General features: G+C 49.0%; 1 protein-coding gene across 5 annotated transcripts in view; it reads left to right on the plus strand.

The window, feature by feature from the left end:
• The window catches only part of AACS (acetoacetyl-CoA synthetase), a 76,819-nt gene that overhangs the window by 33,345 nt on the left and 26,940 nt on the right, over positions 1 to 16,534 (plus strand). For all 5 annotated transcript variants that reach the window (XM_003817854.4, XM_008971116.5, XM_008971115.3 and 2 more), the window contains exons 6-9: positions 4,085 to 4,199; positions 4,385 to 4,466; positions 8,494 to 8,641; positions 15,880 to 15,960. In XM_003817854.4, coding sequence (XP_003817902.1) covers positions 4,085 to 4,199; positions 4,385 to 4,466; positions 8,494 to 8,641; positions 15,880 to 15,960 — 426 coding nt within the window. The remainder of the gene's footprint in view (positions 1 to 4,084; positions 4,200 to 4,384; positions 4,467 to 8,493; positions 8,642 to 15,879; positions 15,961 to 16,534) is intronic.

Genomic DNA, 16,534 nt, shown 5'->3' on the forward strand with positions numbered 1-16,534 from the left:
AGACTACAGGCGTGTGCCACCACGCCTGGCCAATTTTTGTATTTTTAGTAGAGATGGGGTTTCACCATGTTGGCCAGGCTGGTCTTGAACTCCTGATCCTCAAGTGATCCACCCGCCTTGGCCTCCCAGTGTTGGGTGTGCAGGCGTGAGCCACCGCTCCTGGCTCTCATTACCTTTTCAAACTGTATTGCTGGGGTTTAACACCACTATTTATTTTGCTGGATTGAGTTATATGTGGCCACCTTGCCTAACTGATTTGTTCTAGTGGTTTTTCTGGTGACTTTCACAGATTTTGTGTGCAGCTGTTCCCATTGTGTGCAGGGGGCAAACTTTCTAGTTCCCACCCCGGGACGTAGGTGGGGGTGTTCGGCACAGGTGCAGGTGGGCTGGGGGTGGGCGTCTTGCATGTCCTTTTCTCACTGGACATCTTATCTTTTACCAAGTGCGAAATGTGCCGTCAAGTGTCTGCCAGATACCTTTTGTCAGTGAGGAAGTATCCTTCAGTTTCCAGCTGATTAAAGCATGGGTTTGGAAAGCATGTTGCCTTTTATCAGAAGCTTCCAAGATAATCATGCGATTTCCCCCTCCGTTAGCCTGTTGCTGTAGTCAATAACATTGGTCTGTAATCTCTCTCTCTTTTGGTTTGTGTGTTTCCTGTCTTTCTCCGACTTCTGTAATGGTTTACGCAGAAGGGATGCTGTAGCTTACAGAGACTTGGTGGTGCTCGCCTGCAGAGCTGCCCACCCTGGTGTCCCTGGAGGAGGTAGACCTTTGTCACTTCAGCTGTGGTGCTGCTTTTTGAATAAATTTTGGTAATTTTTATTTTCTTGAGAAGTCATCCATTCTATCTGGATTTCAAAATCTATTAAACATTGTTTTCTGGCTCATGAATCTTTTATTCTGTAGTCAAGTGTGATTTCTAATTTTGAGAGGCCACATGCTTCAGCTTAGTCACCTGCAATATGAGGGTGATAAGGCCACCCATGTCCAAGGTCATTCTGAGCAGTAAATGAGCGAATATCGGTCCAGTGCTTAGGGCAGCACCTGACACACAGTAAGTGTTCTACAAGGGGTAACTGGAAATGTTAGGTTTCCTTTTTTGTTTGTTTGAGATGGAGTCTCGCTCTATCACCTAGGCCGCATGATCTCAGCTCACTGCAACCTCTGCCTCCCGGGCTCAAGCGATTCTCCTGCCTCAGCCTCCCGAGTAGCAGGGATTATAAGCATGGGCCACCGTGTCTGGCTAATTTTTCTATTTTTAGTAGAGATGGGGTTTCTCAATTTTGGTTAGGCTGGTCTCAAACTCCTGACCTCAAGTGATCTGCCCACCTTGGCCTCCCAAAGTGCTGGGATTACAGGCGTGAGCCACTGTGCCCGGCCGAAATGCATTTTTTCTTCTTGATCAGATTTTTCAAGAAGCTTACTTTTATTTTATTTTAAGACAGGGTTGCCCAGGCTGGAGTACAGTGCTGCGAACACAGTTCACTGCAGCCTCGAGCTCCTGGGCTCAAGCAATCCTCCCCACTCAGCCTCCCACGTAGCTGGGATTACAGGTGCCCTGCTAATTTAATAAAATAATTCTTTTGTAGCTGTCCAAGCTCATCTCCCAAAGTGTTGGGATTACAGGCGCGAGCCACCATGCCTGCTAAGAAGCTTATGTTATTGGTTGTTTTGGAAAAATGATTTTTGGTTTTGCTGGTCAAGTCCATCATTAGTTTTTCCTTATGGCTTTAATTCCTTCTCTTTTTTTCTTTCCCTGGCTACCTAATTTTGAGTGTAGTTTACTGAAAACATTGGAAATGGAAAACAATAACATTTGCAATTGTTTTCCTGTTGTGTTTCTGATAGATCGTATGTTCTGGGGAGTGGGAACCCTGTCTGTCTGGTTCCCTGGCACGGTGCCTGGCACCTAGCACATGGAATAAACAAATGCTTTCTACTCCCTACTCTTCTCTGTTAATTCAGCTTCTAGTTGGGGAAATTGGACAGTGTTGAGTAAACTCTGAATCCTAGAACTGTTAGCACAGAAATTGTCAAATTTTATCACACCTCAGGATCATCTGGATGGCTGGTGAGAACAGATTGCTGGGTCTCCTGCAGAGTTTCCGATTCATTAGGTCTGGGGCCCCAGGTGAGGCTGACTGGCTGCCTGGGGGACCACACTTTGAGCTGCCCAGCCTCCCTCCCACAACACTCTGCCCCTTAGACTCCCGCAGAGTCAGCGTTTCTGCTTCCCTGCTAAGAGTCACCAGGGAGCCCTGAAAAGAAATGCCCGCTGCTCCTGACCCGTTAATTAGTTATCCTAATGAGCTTAATTAACTTAATAGTCCCACTGCAGGCGATGCTACCAGGCAGCCAGGGTGGAGAGCCCTGTGCTGTGAAGTCCTTACTCACAGGCTCTGGGGCCACTGTATGTGCCCTGGGGGTAGCCCTAGGTGTTGGTCTTGAACTGCTTGCATCAGGCTCATGTGCGAGGGAATAGCAGCCATCTGGGTGATGGCTACCCATGTTTGCAGATGGCAGTCTCTTAACACAGTGTAACCTTGAGGATGGCCAGGAGGGAAGTGAATAGAAGCCTTGTCTGAGAGTGCTTTAATCTGTTACTAACATTAATAATCTGTTAATAATTAATAATCTGGACTAACACTCAGGGAGTGTCAGTGAATGTTATGAGTTCCAAGAACAAGCCCATGCCTGCATGGGAGGAATCCCCTGTTTCAGGAAAGCAATGCCCTTGGCTGGACTGCAGACTCCACGTGCAGTACAGACCAGAGACATGGGTGTGGCGATCCTGCCTTTTAAGATGGGGCTCATTAACTAGTGTATGCACGTGTAGGCTTATGCCATTGGTTGGCATAAATGCACTGCTTGGAGGATTCAGGTTCCTCTTTAATTGAAGATTCCGAGAACCAAAATATGGGGCCACTTTGCTTTGCTGTTGTGGCCTCTTTGGAAGATGAATCTTCTTTTGTATATACTAGCAGAGCTGTGCTAACAGGCTCTTTCTGTAAAGTGGGGAATCTTTTTGGTAGTGTAAACACACACTCTATACTCTTCCTATTTCAGTATATGTCTGTAAATACTTCTGGTATTTCTTGATATTGATGCCTTCCTTGGCATAGTGGTTGTTCTCAGATATAAGTTGTGCTTTGATCAACTTTTTTTTTTTTTTTGAGATGGAGTCTCACTCTGTCGCCCAGGGTGGAGTGCAGTGGCACTATCTTGGTTCACTGCAACCTCTGCCTCCTGGGTTCAAGCGATTCTCCTGCATTAGCCTCCCGAGTAGCTGGGACTACAGGCACGTGCCACCATGCCTGGGTAATTTTTGTATTTTTAGTAGAGATGGGGTTTCACCATGTTGGTCAGGCTGGTCTTGAACTCCTGACCTCATGATCCGCCCACCTCAGCCTCCCAAAGTGCTGGGATTACAGGTGTAAGCCACCATGCCTGCCTTTTTTAAAAAAAACAAAAAACAACAAAAAACAAACAAAAAAAAACAGAATCTTGCTCTGTTGCCCAGGCTGGAGTGCAATGGCACGATCTCGGCTCACTGCAGAGCGATTCTCCTGCGTCAGCCTCTGAAGTAGCTGGGGCCACAGGCATGTGCCACCATGCCTGGCTAATTTTTGTATTTTTAGTAGAGATGGGGTTTCACCATATTAGCCAGCTGGTCTTGAACTCCTGACCTCAAGTGATTCACCTGCCTCGGCCTCTCAAAGTGCTTGGATTACAGGTGTGAGCCAGCGCGCCCAGCCTCATTGACTTTCTTTATTGGCTACGGGTGCTGGGGACACAGGGACCTGGTCATGCACTGATGATGTTGCCCTTTCTCTCCCGTGAAATGCAGTGGTCCTATTGGCTACTGAAGGTTTTTGCCATTTTTTTTTTTAGAGACAGGGTCTCACTCGTGCCCAGGCTGGAATGCAGTGGTGCAAGCATAGCTCACTCCAACCTTGAACTCCTGGGCTCAAGCAATCCTCCCACCTCAGCCTCCAGAGTAGCTGGGACTACAGGCACCCACCACCATGCCTGCTGGTTTTTGCCTTTTGGATGATCAATGATGACTTTTTCCTCCTGCTTTCAGGGTGTGCTGGACCGGTTTTCTCAAATTCAGCCAAAGCTCATCTTCTCTGTGGAGGCTGTTGTCTATAATGGCAAAGAGCACAACCACATGGAAAAGCTGCAGCAGGTGGTTAAAGGTGTGTGGCCCTTCCGGCTCCCAGCCGGCATGGCTGGGTGTGTGTGTGGGTACATAAGAGTCTGCCAGGAGTCAACCTGGGTAGTCTCTGCCCCAGATTGTGTTATATTTTGTGGAAAAAAAAAAAAAAAGCAGCCAAGCATCTTTGTCCTGTAACCTTGTGTTTTCTCCTCTTGCTCCTTCCAGGCCTACCAGACTTGAAGAAAGTGGTGGTGATTCCTTATGTGTCCTCCAGAGAGAACATAGACCTTTCAAAGATTCCAAACAGGTAATGTACCGCATTCTGACCCACAGGTCCGTGTGGACCCACTGGAGCTCCTGCGGGGAAGTAGGCCTCTGCATCTTCCACTTGGGGTCACTCAGAGAATTTTAGAAGTGGAGGAGGTTTTAGTTAAAAGCATCATTTTGTAGATAAGGCACCTGAGGCCCCAGAGCGAATCCCCCAAGGCCACATAGTGAATGAGTGGCGGAAGAGAGATGGTCCCAGGCACCCTCACTCTTCCAGTCTGGTGTCCCTTATGTAGGGGGCTCTGATGGGGCCAAGCCCACCTTCCTAGATTGGCCACAGAAATTCTGCATTGGAAATCATGTGTACATGTATGTGCACATGGTGCATGCACTGCACACGCATGCACATGACAAGGCACACATATCTACATGTGTACACATGCATGTGCATTTACACAGGTGCATACGTGCACAGGTGCACATGCATGGGTACATGTGTATGTATGGCTATGCATACATAAACACTCGTATATGTATTTTTCACCTTTTAGGACATGCGTGTGTTCCCTGTTGCTGATGACATCTTCCTTGGCTTTTCTGGCATTTATAAAAGAATAAACCACATGTTTTGTGTACCCAATAGGATTGTAAGAATCTTCATTTTTGGCCAGGCATGGTGGCTCACGCCTGTAATCCCAGCACTTTGGGAGGCCGAGGCGGGCGGATCACGAGGTCAGGAGATCGAGACCATCCTGGCTAACACGGTGAAACCCTGTCTCTACTAGAAATACAAAAAATTAGCCAGGTGTGGTGGCTGGCACCTGTAGTCCCAGCTACTCGGGAGGCTGAGGCAGGAGAATGGCGTGAATCCGGGAGGAGGAGCTTGCAGTGAGCCAAGATAGCGCCACTGCACTCCGGCCTGGGCAAAAGAGTGAAACTCCGTCTCAAAAAAAAAAAAAAAAAAAAAAATCTTCATTTTGAATAGAGATTAAGGAAATGGATTATGGATTATGGTTTAGTCAAAGTTGAATTCTTCCCAAAGTTCTTGGAGTTATACCTTCCTTTAATTTTTCTTGAAACAGTTGTGGGGAGAGGGTTCTGAGCTCAGGCGTTTACCCCCGCGGGGTAAGCTTTCCCTTGAGCCTTGTGTCTGGGCCACTGGAGGGCACCTTGTACGTGGCTCCTTGAGGCCTGGTGAGGAGGGGCTATGTAAACATGGCAGGGTGTCTTCATACCAGCCACGGGGACCAGAGGTGGAAGAGAGGAGGAGATGGCGGAGGCCTTTTTGTTCCAGCAAGTGGTAGTCGGTGCATGGCTTGTTACCGTCTGTCAGGGTGTTCTCAGGGGCACCACAAGGTACAAATCATGTGTCCTGTCCTCCGGGAGTTGCAGTCTAGTTGGAGAGGCGAGACCCACCTGCAGGGAGGTTGAGCTGTGACCACTAGGAGTGGGAGGGACAGGATGTGCCCAGGGGTTGACAGCAGGGCCTGGGTGCTTCCCTGTAGGATCTGGGGAGGTGGCATCTGGGGGTGGCTTTGAGGTATGAGCAGGGTCTGGGGACAGCTGTGTGTGCAGGGCATATTCTGGAGCCTGGAGGGTGCTGCAGGCAAAATGGTGGCTTGGCGAGGGCCATGGTCTCCAGATCTGACTTGTCAGGTTCAGCTCTCAGCTGTGTGACCCTGTGCAAGTAACCTCTCTGAGCCTTGTGTCTCCATCTGTAAAATGGAGATGAGGTGGTACCTGTATTAGGTCGTTCTTGCCTTGCTATAAAGAAGTACCTGAGACTGGGTAATTTATAAGAAAAGAGGTTTAATTGGCTTATGGTTCTGCAGGCTGTGCGAGAGGCATGGTGCCGGCATCTGCTTCTGGGGAGGCTGTATGGAGCTTGTGATCATGGCGGAAGGGAAGTGGAGTGGGCACTTTACATGGGAAAGCAGGAGTGGAGGGGGTCGGGGGGCGGGGTGCCACACACTTTTCAATGACCAGCTCTTGTGTGAACTCAGAGTGAGAACCCATTCATCACCAAGGGGATGGTCCCTGCCATTCAGGAGGAATCCACACTCGTGATGCAAACACCTCCCACCAGGCCCCACCTGCAGATTGGGGGTTACATTTCAACATGAGATGAGGGTGGGGACAAACATCCACACTCTTATCAGCACCATCCTCTCAGGCTGGCTGGGAGGATTAAATATGCTGCTGCTCTGCAAAGCGTGCACAGTCAGCTCTCAGTGATCCTGCCTGTCATTGTGCGGCCGCGGTGGGCTCTGTTGCCTGAAGCACCTGAGTCAGGATGGGCAGATTCTTCACAGGCAGGCCCAGGTGCCTGTCCCGTGGACTGTGGGACCCTGCCGACCTTAATAAATCACAACCAGGTGCCAGAGCGCTGGCTTTCTTTCATGCGACCTCGGATTTTGTGCCCCAGGTGTGTGGATGGAGGCCATGATGCATGGAGGCTAGGAGGAAAACCAGACAGGGTTTACCAGCCCCCTGGTTGGCCTGGCTCTTTTTTCTGAATAATATTCATCAGCAGTTGATATAAAATGAGGGCATCCAGCAGAATCATGTTAGCCACTTCATTTAGCCCGACACCCCAGGGGCTGGACTCCCACTGCAGTCCATCCTTTGATTGTGGATGCCACAGATAAAGCAGAAACGGGTACGTGCCCATCTGTGGAGAATTGACGGGGCCGGGGGAGCCACCCTGTGGGCTTTTCATTCTTAGAAGAGCTTTAACAAAGGTAATCATTATGTACTGTGATTTATGGGCCATTTGACAGAAAAGGCTTTTCTCTGTGTGAAGTATCTGATTAGATCCGGCACTTTATAATGGGATTCTTACAGGAGGTAGAGGTGGGATGGGGTTTTCATTGGCTGTAAAGTTCCACAGTGAATAGTTTTCCTGACATGCTGGAGCAGACGGCTTTGTTTGTTTCTTGCTTAGAGTTGAATTATTTTGGATGCCCTTTTAAAACCACCATGTCTTCCCCAGGAGAAACCTTTATATTTAAGGATGCCTTCTCATGCAAGACAGCAAAATTCTTCATTTTAGTCTGTATGGCATTTGTATTTCAGAGTAATTATCCCTAGCAAATGGCTGCAGGCTGCGTTTAACTGATTCCCACCTCCTTCCCTGAGAGAAAGTCCATTTGTCAGTTGAGTATAGGGCCAATGTTTTGAGATGGATGTTGCTGCTGAATTCACAATAGAAAACCACCTTTTCCCAAGATGGCTTGTGGCTTCTGCGGCTGTTTCTAGTGCAGAAAACAAATCTCCTGTTTGTGTCGCCCCTTTGGTGGTTCTTGGCCACCTACAACAATGCTGCCTGTCAGCTTTGGGGGTAAGCCTAGGCACACTTCCTGGGTGACAGTCAATAGCTGGGATTAATTTTATTTGTTCTTGCACAGATATTTGTATCTTGCTGTTGTAAACCTCAGGATCTAGTAAGTTAGTGACAACACATGATATTTGCTGAGCGGTTCTCTGTCATTGAGCTGTAGTTTAGGAAATTGACCCCACATCTGTAGGAAGGGCTCATTAATCTAGCATCTTCTCCTCTCCCTTCTCCCCACGGGGGAAGCATCTTACTTCAGACCCACTTGGTGAGTGCTTCCTTTTGGGCAATCATTGGAAACAAAGCGTTTGCTAATCAGGTGATCAATAGCAAACAAAGGACATGGGCTCAGAAGACTTCAAGGCCATTTCCAAAGCCTCCTTCAGCCGTGTTGGTACACACATGGCTTGTTCATTGTAAGTGATCCTTCTCCGTGGTGGTTATGAAAACACTTAAAAGATTCTCTAAAAGACAGCCCTTGGCCCTGTCAGCAGTGCTGATTAAGCAACTTGAAACCTTCACTCGTTCAATGAGTTTTCCTTCAATTAGCTTGAATCTCTGAGATCTAACTGCCTCCCCTGGTCCCAGGAAGTTTCCAAATCAGGCCACCGTCCCCCTGGAATCCTGGCTTTTCTGGGGGTAGAAACAGAGGGAAGTGCACGGGTGGAATCAGTGGGTCCGGTCCAGCATTCTGGGACGTTCATGGCGTGTTTCCCTGCGTTTTGGCCCACAGTGTGTTTCTGGATGACTTTCTTGCCACCGGCACCAGTGAGCAGGCCCCGCAGCTGGAGTTCGAGCAGCTGCCCTTCAGCCACCCACTGTTCATCATGTTCTCATCGGGCACCACGGGCGCACCCAAGTGCATGGTGCATTCCGCTGGGGTAGGTCTCTGGGAAAGGCTCTGCAGGGCCTCCTGTTGTCTGTTTACTTCAACAGGGCCTCTCAGCTGATGATGGCAGTGTTGGAGTTGTCAAACTGCACCCCATCCCCGGAGAGTCCAACGTGCAGCTTCTCTCCAAGTGGGGTGCTGCACGGAGATCCGGCACTGGGCCCAGGGCAGTGGAGTGCTGCCACTTCAAAGGCTGGGATGGCACCTACCACCATGGCGATAGGCTTGGAGGTCACTGTACAGCGCAGTGTGCCTTGGGGGTGGGGGGTGCGCTGGCTGAACCAGCTACATTCACCCTGCAGGTCTGGACCACCTGGGGGATTGTGAACTCAATAGGTGGGCCCTGCCAGCATTTTAAAAAGAACGAATCAGAATAGACAAGAATAGATAATATTAGCGCAGTGCCAGACGCAATGGCCCACACCTATAACCCCAGCACTTTGGGAACCTGAGGTGGGCAGATTGCTTTGAGCCCAGGAGTTTGAGACCAGCCTGGCCAATATAGCAAAACCCCATTTTTACTAAAAAATACAAAAATTAACTGGACGTGGTGGCACATGCCTGTAGTCTGAGCTACTCGGGAGGCTGAAGTGGGACAATTGCCTGAACCCAGGAGGCGGAGGTTGCAGTGAGCTGAGATCATGCCACTGCACTCCACCTGGCAACAGAGCCAGACCCTGTCTCAAAAAATAAAACTAAAATGAAATATCAGCACAGAATAGGCTCATAAGAGGTACGGGTGGTGTTCTGTGAAGCTGTCGTTACGCGGAGCAGAATGTGTGCGTGTGCTGGGGGCGTTGTAAAACTTAGGTCTGACCGTGGGTTGTGGTCAAATATTTGAAAGCCACTGGTTAGGTTATTAGAAGGCTAGGTTACTAGGTTATTAGGTTATTATTAGAGTCTAATTAACTGAGAAAGAGCCTGCCCGTGCTGTGAGTCTGTTAGGGCTGCCATAACAAAACACCACAGGCTGTGTGGAACACCAAGGTGCTGCACAGTTGCTCTTGTCTGAGGCCTCTTTCCTTGGCTTGTGGACGGCCACCTTCTTGCTGTGTCCTCGTGTGATCTTTCACGTGACACCGCTGGTGTCTCTGTATGGGTCCAAGCTTCTTCTCCTGAGGACCCCAGTCAGATCGGATCTGGGCCTGCTCTGACAGCCTCATTTAAACTCTGTCACCTTTTAAAGGCCCATTTAGTCACATTCTGAGATACTAGGTATTGGGCTTCAACATACGAATTTTGGGGGTACACAGTTCAGCCCATGACACATGCTTTTAATTTTTCTTATTTCACCGAAAGTCTAACTTTATTAAAGCACCTGAAATAATATGTTACTACTATGCAATAGAATGTATATGTATAGGTTAGTGACTTTTAACCTGTTATTTTATTTTATTTTATTTTATTTTTTTTTGAGATGGAGTCTTGATCTGTTGCCCAGACTGGAGTGCAGTGGTGTAATCTTGGCTCACTGCAACCTCTGCCTCCTGGGCTTAAGCAATCCTCCCCTCTCAGTCTCCCATGTAGCTGGGATTATAGGCGTGTGCCGCTATGCCCTACTTGTTTTTTTGTTTGTTTGTTTTGTATTTTTGTGGCTTTTTTTTTTTTTTTTTAAGACCGGGTTTTGCCATGTTACCCAGGCTGGACTCAAACCCCTAGGCTCATATATTCCACCTGCCTTGGCCTCCCAAAGTGCTGGGATTACAGATGTGAGCCACCATGCTCAACCAAACCTTTTATTTTTGAAAAAAATAAAATACCTAGAGAACCTCTAGAAAAGCTGCAAGAATAGTAAGCTCCATGGTACCCTTCAGCTGAATTCTTCCATTGTTGACATTCTGTCTTTAACATTTTCAACGTCCTTTTGTTTTGTTTTGTTTTGAGATAGTTTCTCACTTTGTTGTCCAGGCTGGAGTGCAGTGGCGTGATCATGGCTCACTGCAACCTCTACCTCCTGGGCCCAAGCGATCCTCCCACCTCAGTCTTCCAAGTACCTTGGACTACAGGCACGTGCTACTTTTTTGTTTTTGTAGAGATGGGGTCTTGCTATGTTCCCCAGGCTGGTCATGAACTCTTGGGCTCAAGTGATCCTGTCGCCGTGGCCTCCTAAGTGCTGGAATTACAGGCATGAGCCACTGTGCCTGATGTCAACATCCATTTTTAACACGTCCTAAAAGCCTCTTTCGCCTTCTTTCTCTCTCAGCGTATAACACATGTTGTTGTTTTGCTTTTTGTTGAACCATTTGAGAGTACGTTGGAGCCACAATGATCTTTCACTCTTTAATATTTCAGCACGTATCTCCCAAGAACAGGAGCGTTCTCTTACAGAAGAGTGTGTAGCGCGCTCATCAAATTCAGGAAGGTTGGCGTTGGTGCAGTGCCGCCCCCTCATCTATGGTCCACACTCAGGTCGCCAGTTCCCCAGTAGTGTCCTAGCAGCTCAGGCGGTGGCACGTCAGTCGCCAGGTCTCCTGCATGTCTGGAGCAGCTCCTTGGGCTTCTTTGTCTTTCGTGACACTGACATTTTCGAAGAGCCCAGGCTCCTGGTTTGGCAGAATGGCTCTGTTTGGGTCTGTCTGGTGTCTCCTCGTGGTTAGGTCCAGGTGATGCAGCTTTGGTGGGAACACGCTGGAAATGATGTGGTGTTCTTCTCCGTGCATCTATCGGGGGGATACAACGTTAGTGTATTTCATTTCTGTGATTTCACTAGGCCACTCTTCAGAAATGAAATGCCTGGGTCAATGTGGTGCTTTGCTTTTTTTTTTTTGAGATGGAGTCCCGGCACTGTCACCTGGGCTGGAGTGCAGTGGCTCAGTGTTGGCTCACTGCAACCTCTGCCTCCCGGGTTCAAGTGATTCTTGTGCCTCAGCCTCCTGAGTAGCTGGGATTATAGGCACCCACCACCACGGCCGGCTAAGTTTGTGTGTGTGTGTGTGTGTGTGTGTGTGTGTGTGTGTGTGTTTAGTAGAGACGGGGTTTCACTATGTTGGCCAGGCTGGTCTCCAACTCCTGACCTCGTGATCCACCTTCCTTGGCCTCCCAAAGTGCTGGGATTACAGGCGTGAGCCGTCACGCCCAGCTGAATGTAGTGCTTTTCTAATAACTGCTATCACATCTTACTTCCTCTGATCCTCTTCTGCCCCTGGGCTTGATAAGAGAGCTTCTTCCTGACTCGGTTGAATCCTTACCTTGCACTCAGACTTCTCCTGGGCCGGTCTGTGGGAGTCAGGATGCTTGCCACGCCGTGGCTCTCACCCTCACGCTGCTCTAGGCTCTCCTCTGGGCCAGCTCTTCAGCTTTCCCCATAGCTCATTTCCCCATTTCCCTATCAGTTGGCTCAGCCTATAGGGAGGAGAAAAATCCACTGTATCTTGGTCAAACCTTCTGATCACCACTTTTTCCCCCAAACTCAGAAGAAGAGAATTCTCCAAGTGGAGAAACCTTTGCTTGATAAGACAGTGGCATTTGAAAAGGAAATATACAAGTTCCCTTATTCTAGCTCATTTAGCTTTTATAGATGTTCCCTCTACCTAGAAGCAGTTTGAATCCCTTCCATAGAAAGGAAATATTTACATTGGAATCATTTGAAAGCCCTATTAGGCTTTTTACAGAGTATTTTCATCAGAATGTGGAAAGGAGTCAGTGTGGTTTCATCATCACCTAGATCTAGATTCACTGAAGGTCTTGTTGCAGGCTGTGAAATAGATCGAAGGTCCAAGAGCCTGTCCACACACAGCAGGTTAATTCTCAAGAAACCCAGGGGTGGGAGCGAGGGGCTGAGGTCAGGGGTGGGGGGCAAAAGCCTTATTTCTAGCAGTTACACTGGCTCAACTGAGTTCCCTCTTTGCAGGCAGCGAGCTGTCCTGTCGCTCAAATCATCTGATTTTATGAAAGCCAGTCGGGGTGTGTTCACAGACTAAGGTGTAGTTGGAATCGCATTTTCCCTGTGAAAGGGCAGCCCTGTTGCACCTGGGTGCAGGTCTGTGAATGAGCCACCGAGATGAGCATTTTTAGAAATCTTGCAGACAAGGGTCGGGGCGGGGGCGGGTGTATGTGGCCAAACAAGACATTTTAGGAAAAATGGAAATGTATAACTGTACTTTTATTTTTAGTGCTCTTTGCATAGTGCATGTCATTTTTTTAAGAGGAGCATAAAAATGTATTAGATATAATATAGCTTGCTCATAAAATGATCATGCCTGGTATATTTAGAGTGTGGAAAAATCAGGAAAAATTATATGTACTGCATCTTCACTGGGCTCTTGGATCTCTGGAGAAGTGACTAAGCATCTTGCTCGTTCTCTAGAGTTATCTTGACTACAAACTTGAAAACAGTGAGGCAACATAGGCCAGAGTCCTAGGGCTGCTCATAATCCTCCCGATTGAGTGGGGTGGGGTTGTGTTACTGGTTTGTTGGTTTGCGCTTCCTAAGTCCGTGAAAGGTGTCAGAAAGCGGCTCCCCTTTCTCTTCCTTTACATGAAATTACTCTCCTGCGCTGAGACCCAGGAAACTGTTTATGCTGCCTTACCCTCAGGGAAAGCATTCAGACTTGACCATAAATATTTAAGAATTAAGGGAAAAACGATGGATGTAACTTGTTAAGAGTCACACAGAGAAATTCTTGAGAGAGGAGGAGGGCCCATCATTTGTTTTGTGCCATCTGAGAGAATGAGGCTAATGAACCACTGAACGAAGGTGGGCTCATATCTCTGCTGTGCTCTCAGCAGACCACGTGAGCGAAGCTGTAGAGTTAAGTGCTGATTTTAAGTGAAAAAGAAAATGGGAGAGGGATTTGCCACAGGCTCCTAGAATCCGAGTTCCCTGTCCTTTAAGTGGATTCGTGGAAAGATTTAGTTCATGGAGACAGTTCCTGAAAAGTTTGTCACCCCCAAATTATTGCCTACCCACTGTGCAGGAGAACAGATTGTCATGTAACTTTCTAAGAAGCTTTTGAGTGCCTGGGGAAGGGAAGGGAAGGGGAGGCTGTCTCTTGACCCTGACTGGGGATTCTTGTTAAACTCCACCCTGCAGCTCAGCTTCCAGAGCCCGGAGGCAGCCTTGGGGGACTGCAGAAAAGGGCAGTGTATTGTCTGTTTTCATGCTGCTGATAAAGACATACTGAGGGCTGGGTGTGGTGGCTCATGCTTGTAATCCCAGCATTTTGGGAGGCCAAGGTGGGCAGATCACAAGGTAAAGAGATCGAGACCAGCCTGGCCAACATGGTGAAACCCTGTCTCTCCTGAAACTAAAAAAAATTAGCTGGGCATGGTGGTGTGTGCCTGTAGTCCCAGCTACTTGGGAGGCTGAGGCAGGAGAATCACTTGAACCCAGGAGGTGGAGGTTGCAGTGAGCTGAGATCGCACCACTGCACTCCAGCCTGGTGACAGAGCGAGACTCTGTCTCAAAAAAAAAAAAAAAAAAAAAAAAAAAAAAAAAAAAAAAAAAGACATACTGAGACTGGGCAATTTATAAAAGAAAGGTTTAATGGACTTAACAGTTCTACGTGGCTGGGGAGGCCTCACAATCATGGCAGAAGGCAAGGAGGAGCAAGTCACATCTTACATGGATGGCAGCAGGCAAAGAGAGAGAATGAGAACCAAATGAAATGGGCTTCCCCTTATCAAACCATCAGATTGCATGAGACTTATTTGCTACCATGAGAATAGTATGGGAGAAACTGCCCCGTGAGTCAATTATCTCCCACCTTGTCCCTCCCACAACATGTGGGAATTATGGGAATACAATTCAAGATGAGATTTGGATGCAGACTTGGATCCAAACCATATCAGGCAGCGTCTGCCTGTCTGCCTGGCAGTCTCTGGAAGCTTCAGTTGCTGCTGTTTGTGGGCTGGGTGGCGGTTGCCTGTTTGGGATGGACTCTGGAATAGGAGTTTTGGCTCCTGAATGGGAGCCTGTGTTGGATAGGATTGTTCCTGGTGAGCTCTTAAAGGGATCATCTCCTGCAACTGGCTTTTGGAAGCTTTTCCCTTGGGTATAATGAGGGCCTTCATGGGTGGGTTTTAATATATAAGTCCTTGCTTCAGCCTTCTAGGCCCTCCACAACCAGGAACACCTTTGTGATGAGCCAGAGGCTCACATCTGTGGACCAGACTGAAGGGCAGTGGTCACTGAAGGGGCAGCATCCCCGTCTGTCCTCAGGATCTTGTACGAGATCCGTTGGAAAGACAGGAAAACCGAGGCTGGGAGCATGGAGTGACGGGTGCAGGGGCCGCTGGCTCTGCTCTCTGGGTTGTGCCTGGCGATGGGAAGCTTCCTCTCCTCCCTGCCCCTGCCAGACACACAGAGTTGCTTGGAACAAGTGTGTTCTGGGCAGTGGAAGATTATATAGTTGTAAACAGACATGAGGGAGCTCCTGGCATGCCAAGGAAGAGCTCCCAGGTGTGCTGTTAGGTGGAAAAGGCAAAGTGCGGGACACTGTGTCACAATGAACAAAATGGCATTAATAAATATGTGCCGGCATCAGCAAGAAAGATGTTCACAGGAAACTGCTAGGACTGGCTGCCTCTTGGGAGAACTGGGTACAGGACAGGGAGAGAGGATGGCTTTTCATAGTATCTGCTTCAGAGTTCGGGACCGTGCAAATATATTGCCTATTAAGCACCAAAATTAAAAGGTAATAGGGCATAGTGGGTGGGAGGGAGCGGGTCTGCTTGGGTGTTTTAGCCAGAAGCAGGGTCTTGTGCTGTCCCCTCAGCTGAGGCATTCCTGAAATCCGATCTTGAACGTGAGTCCCAGCTACAGTCTTGCTCTGTTGCCAGTGCCCCACCCCCACCACATCCCCCTCACCCCCCTGTTCCCTGTCCCCCATGAGGCTGGGCTAGCACCCGTCCTGGAAGGGTTAGGCCCTGGTCTTTTGCTCGTTGACTCTCTTCTCAGGAAGGGTCACTTCTCTTCTGCCTGAAGCTGGTGGGCCTCCGTGGTGCCCTTGATGTCCTGGGCACCGAGAGCTTGAGGGCAGACAGGAGTGTCAGGGTTTTCCTCTCCAGACTACGAGCCATGCTCAGCTCTTGGGGAAGAGGGACATGGGGGCATGGCTCATCACAGGGGAGCGGGGGGAACCCTCCAAAGTCTGCTTCTCCCAGGAAAGAAAATGGGGATCTGCTGGGGCTTCTTCCTGGCAGCGTCTGAGCAGCGCGTGGGCCAGGTACCAGATTCCTGGTACTGTATGCCTAACAGAGAGCACCCGCTCCCCCGTGTCTCCCCTGCAGGGCACCCTCATCCAGCATCTGAAGGAACACCTGCTGCACGGCAACATGACCAGCAGTGACATCCTCCTGTGCTACACCACGGTAAGGGCGTGCCCAGGCGCTGGCCTGTGCTTCACCATGGTAAGGGCTTCCCCGGGCGCCGGCCCGTGCTGCGCCGTGGTAGGGGCTTCTCTGGGGCGCTGCCTGTGCTGCACTGTGGTGAGGGCTTCCCCAGCGCATGGTGTCGAGTTGGGCCCGCTCCTCTGCCCACCCTGCCTCAGCAGCATGGAATCCACGCCATGAAACCAGAACTCAACTCAAGGTGTTGGAGGCCTTCCTGCCCTTGTTGAGCACTGAAAGACAGAAGGTTAGGACATGTTAAAGGAAGTGTATTTTACCCCAGAGGAGGAGAACTCAAAACATCAAGAGCTTCCACAGGATCTAGCTACAGGTCCTAGGTGATGCTTCTGTGCTGAGTTTTTTTTTTTTTTTTTTGAGATGAGGTCTAGCTGTGTCACCCAGGCTGGAGTGCAGTGACTGGATCTTGGCTCACTGCAACCTCCACCTCTTGGGTTCAAGCGATTCTTCTGCCTCAGCCTCCTGAGTAGCTGGGACTACAGGCGTGCGCCACCACGCCCAGCTAATTTTTTGTATTTTTAGTAGAGATGGGGTTTCA

This window comes from Pan paniscus, chromosome 10 (assembly GCF_029289425.2).
Source record: "Pan paniscus chromosome 10, NHGRI_mPanPan1-v2.0_pri, whole genome shotgun sequence".
In the NCBI taxonomy this organism is placed as follows: domain Eukaryota; kingdom Metazoa; phylum Chordata; class Mammalia; order Primates; family Hominidae; genus Pan; species Pan paniscus.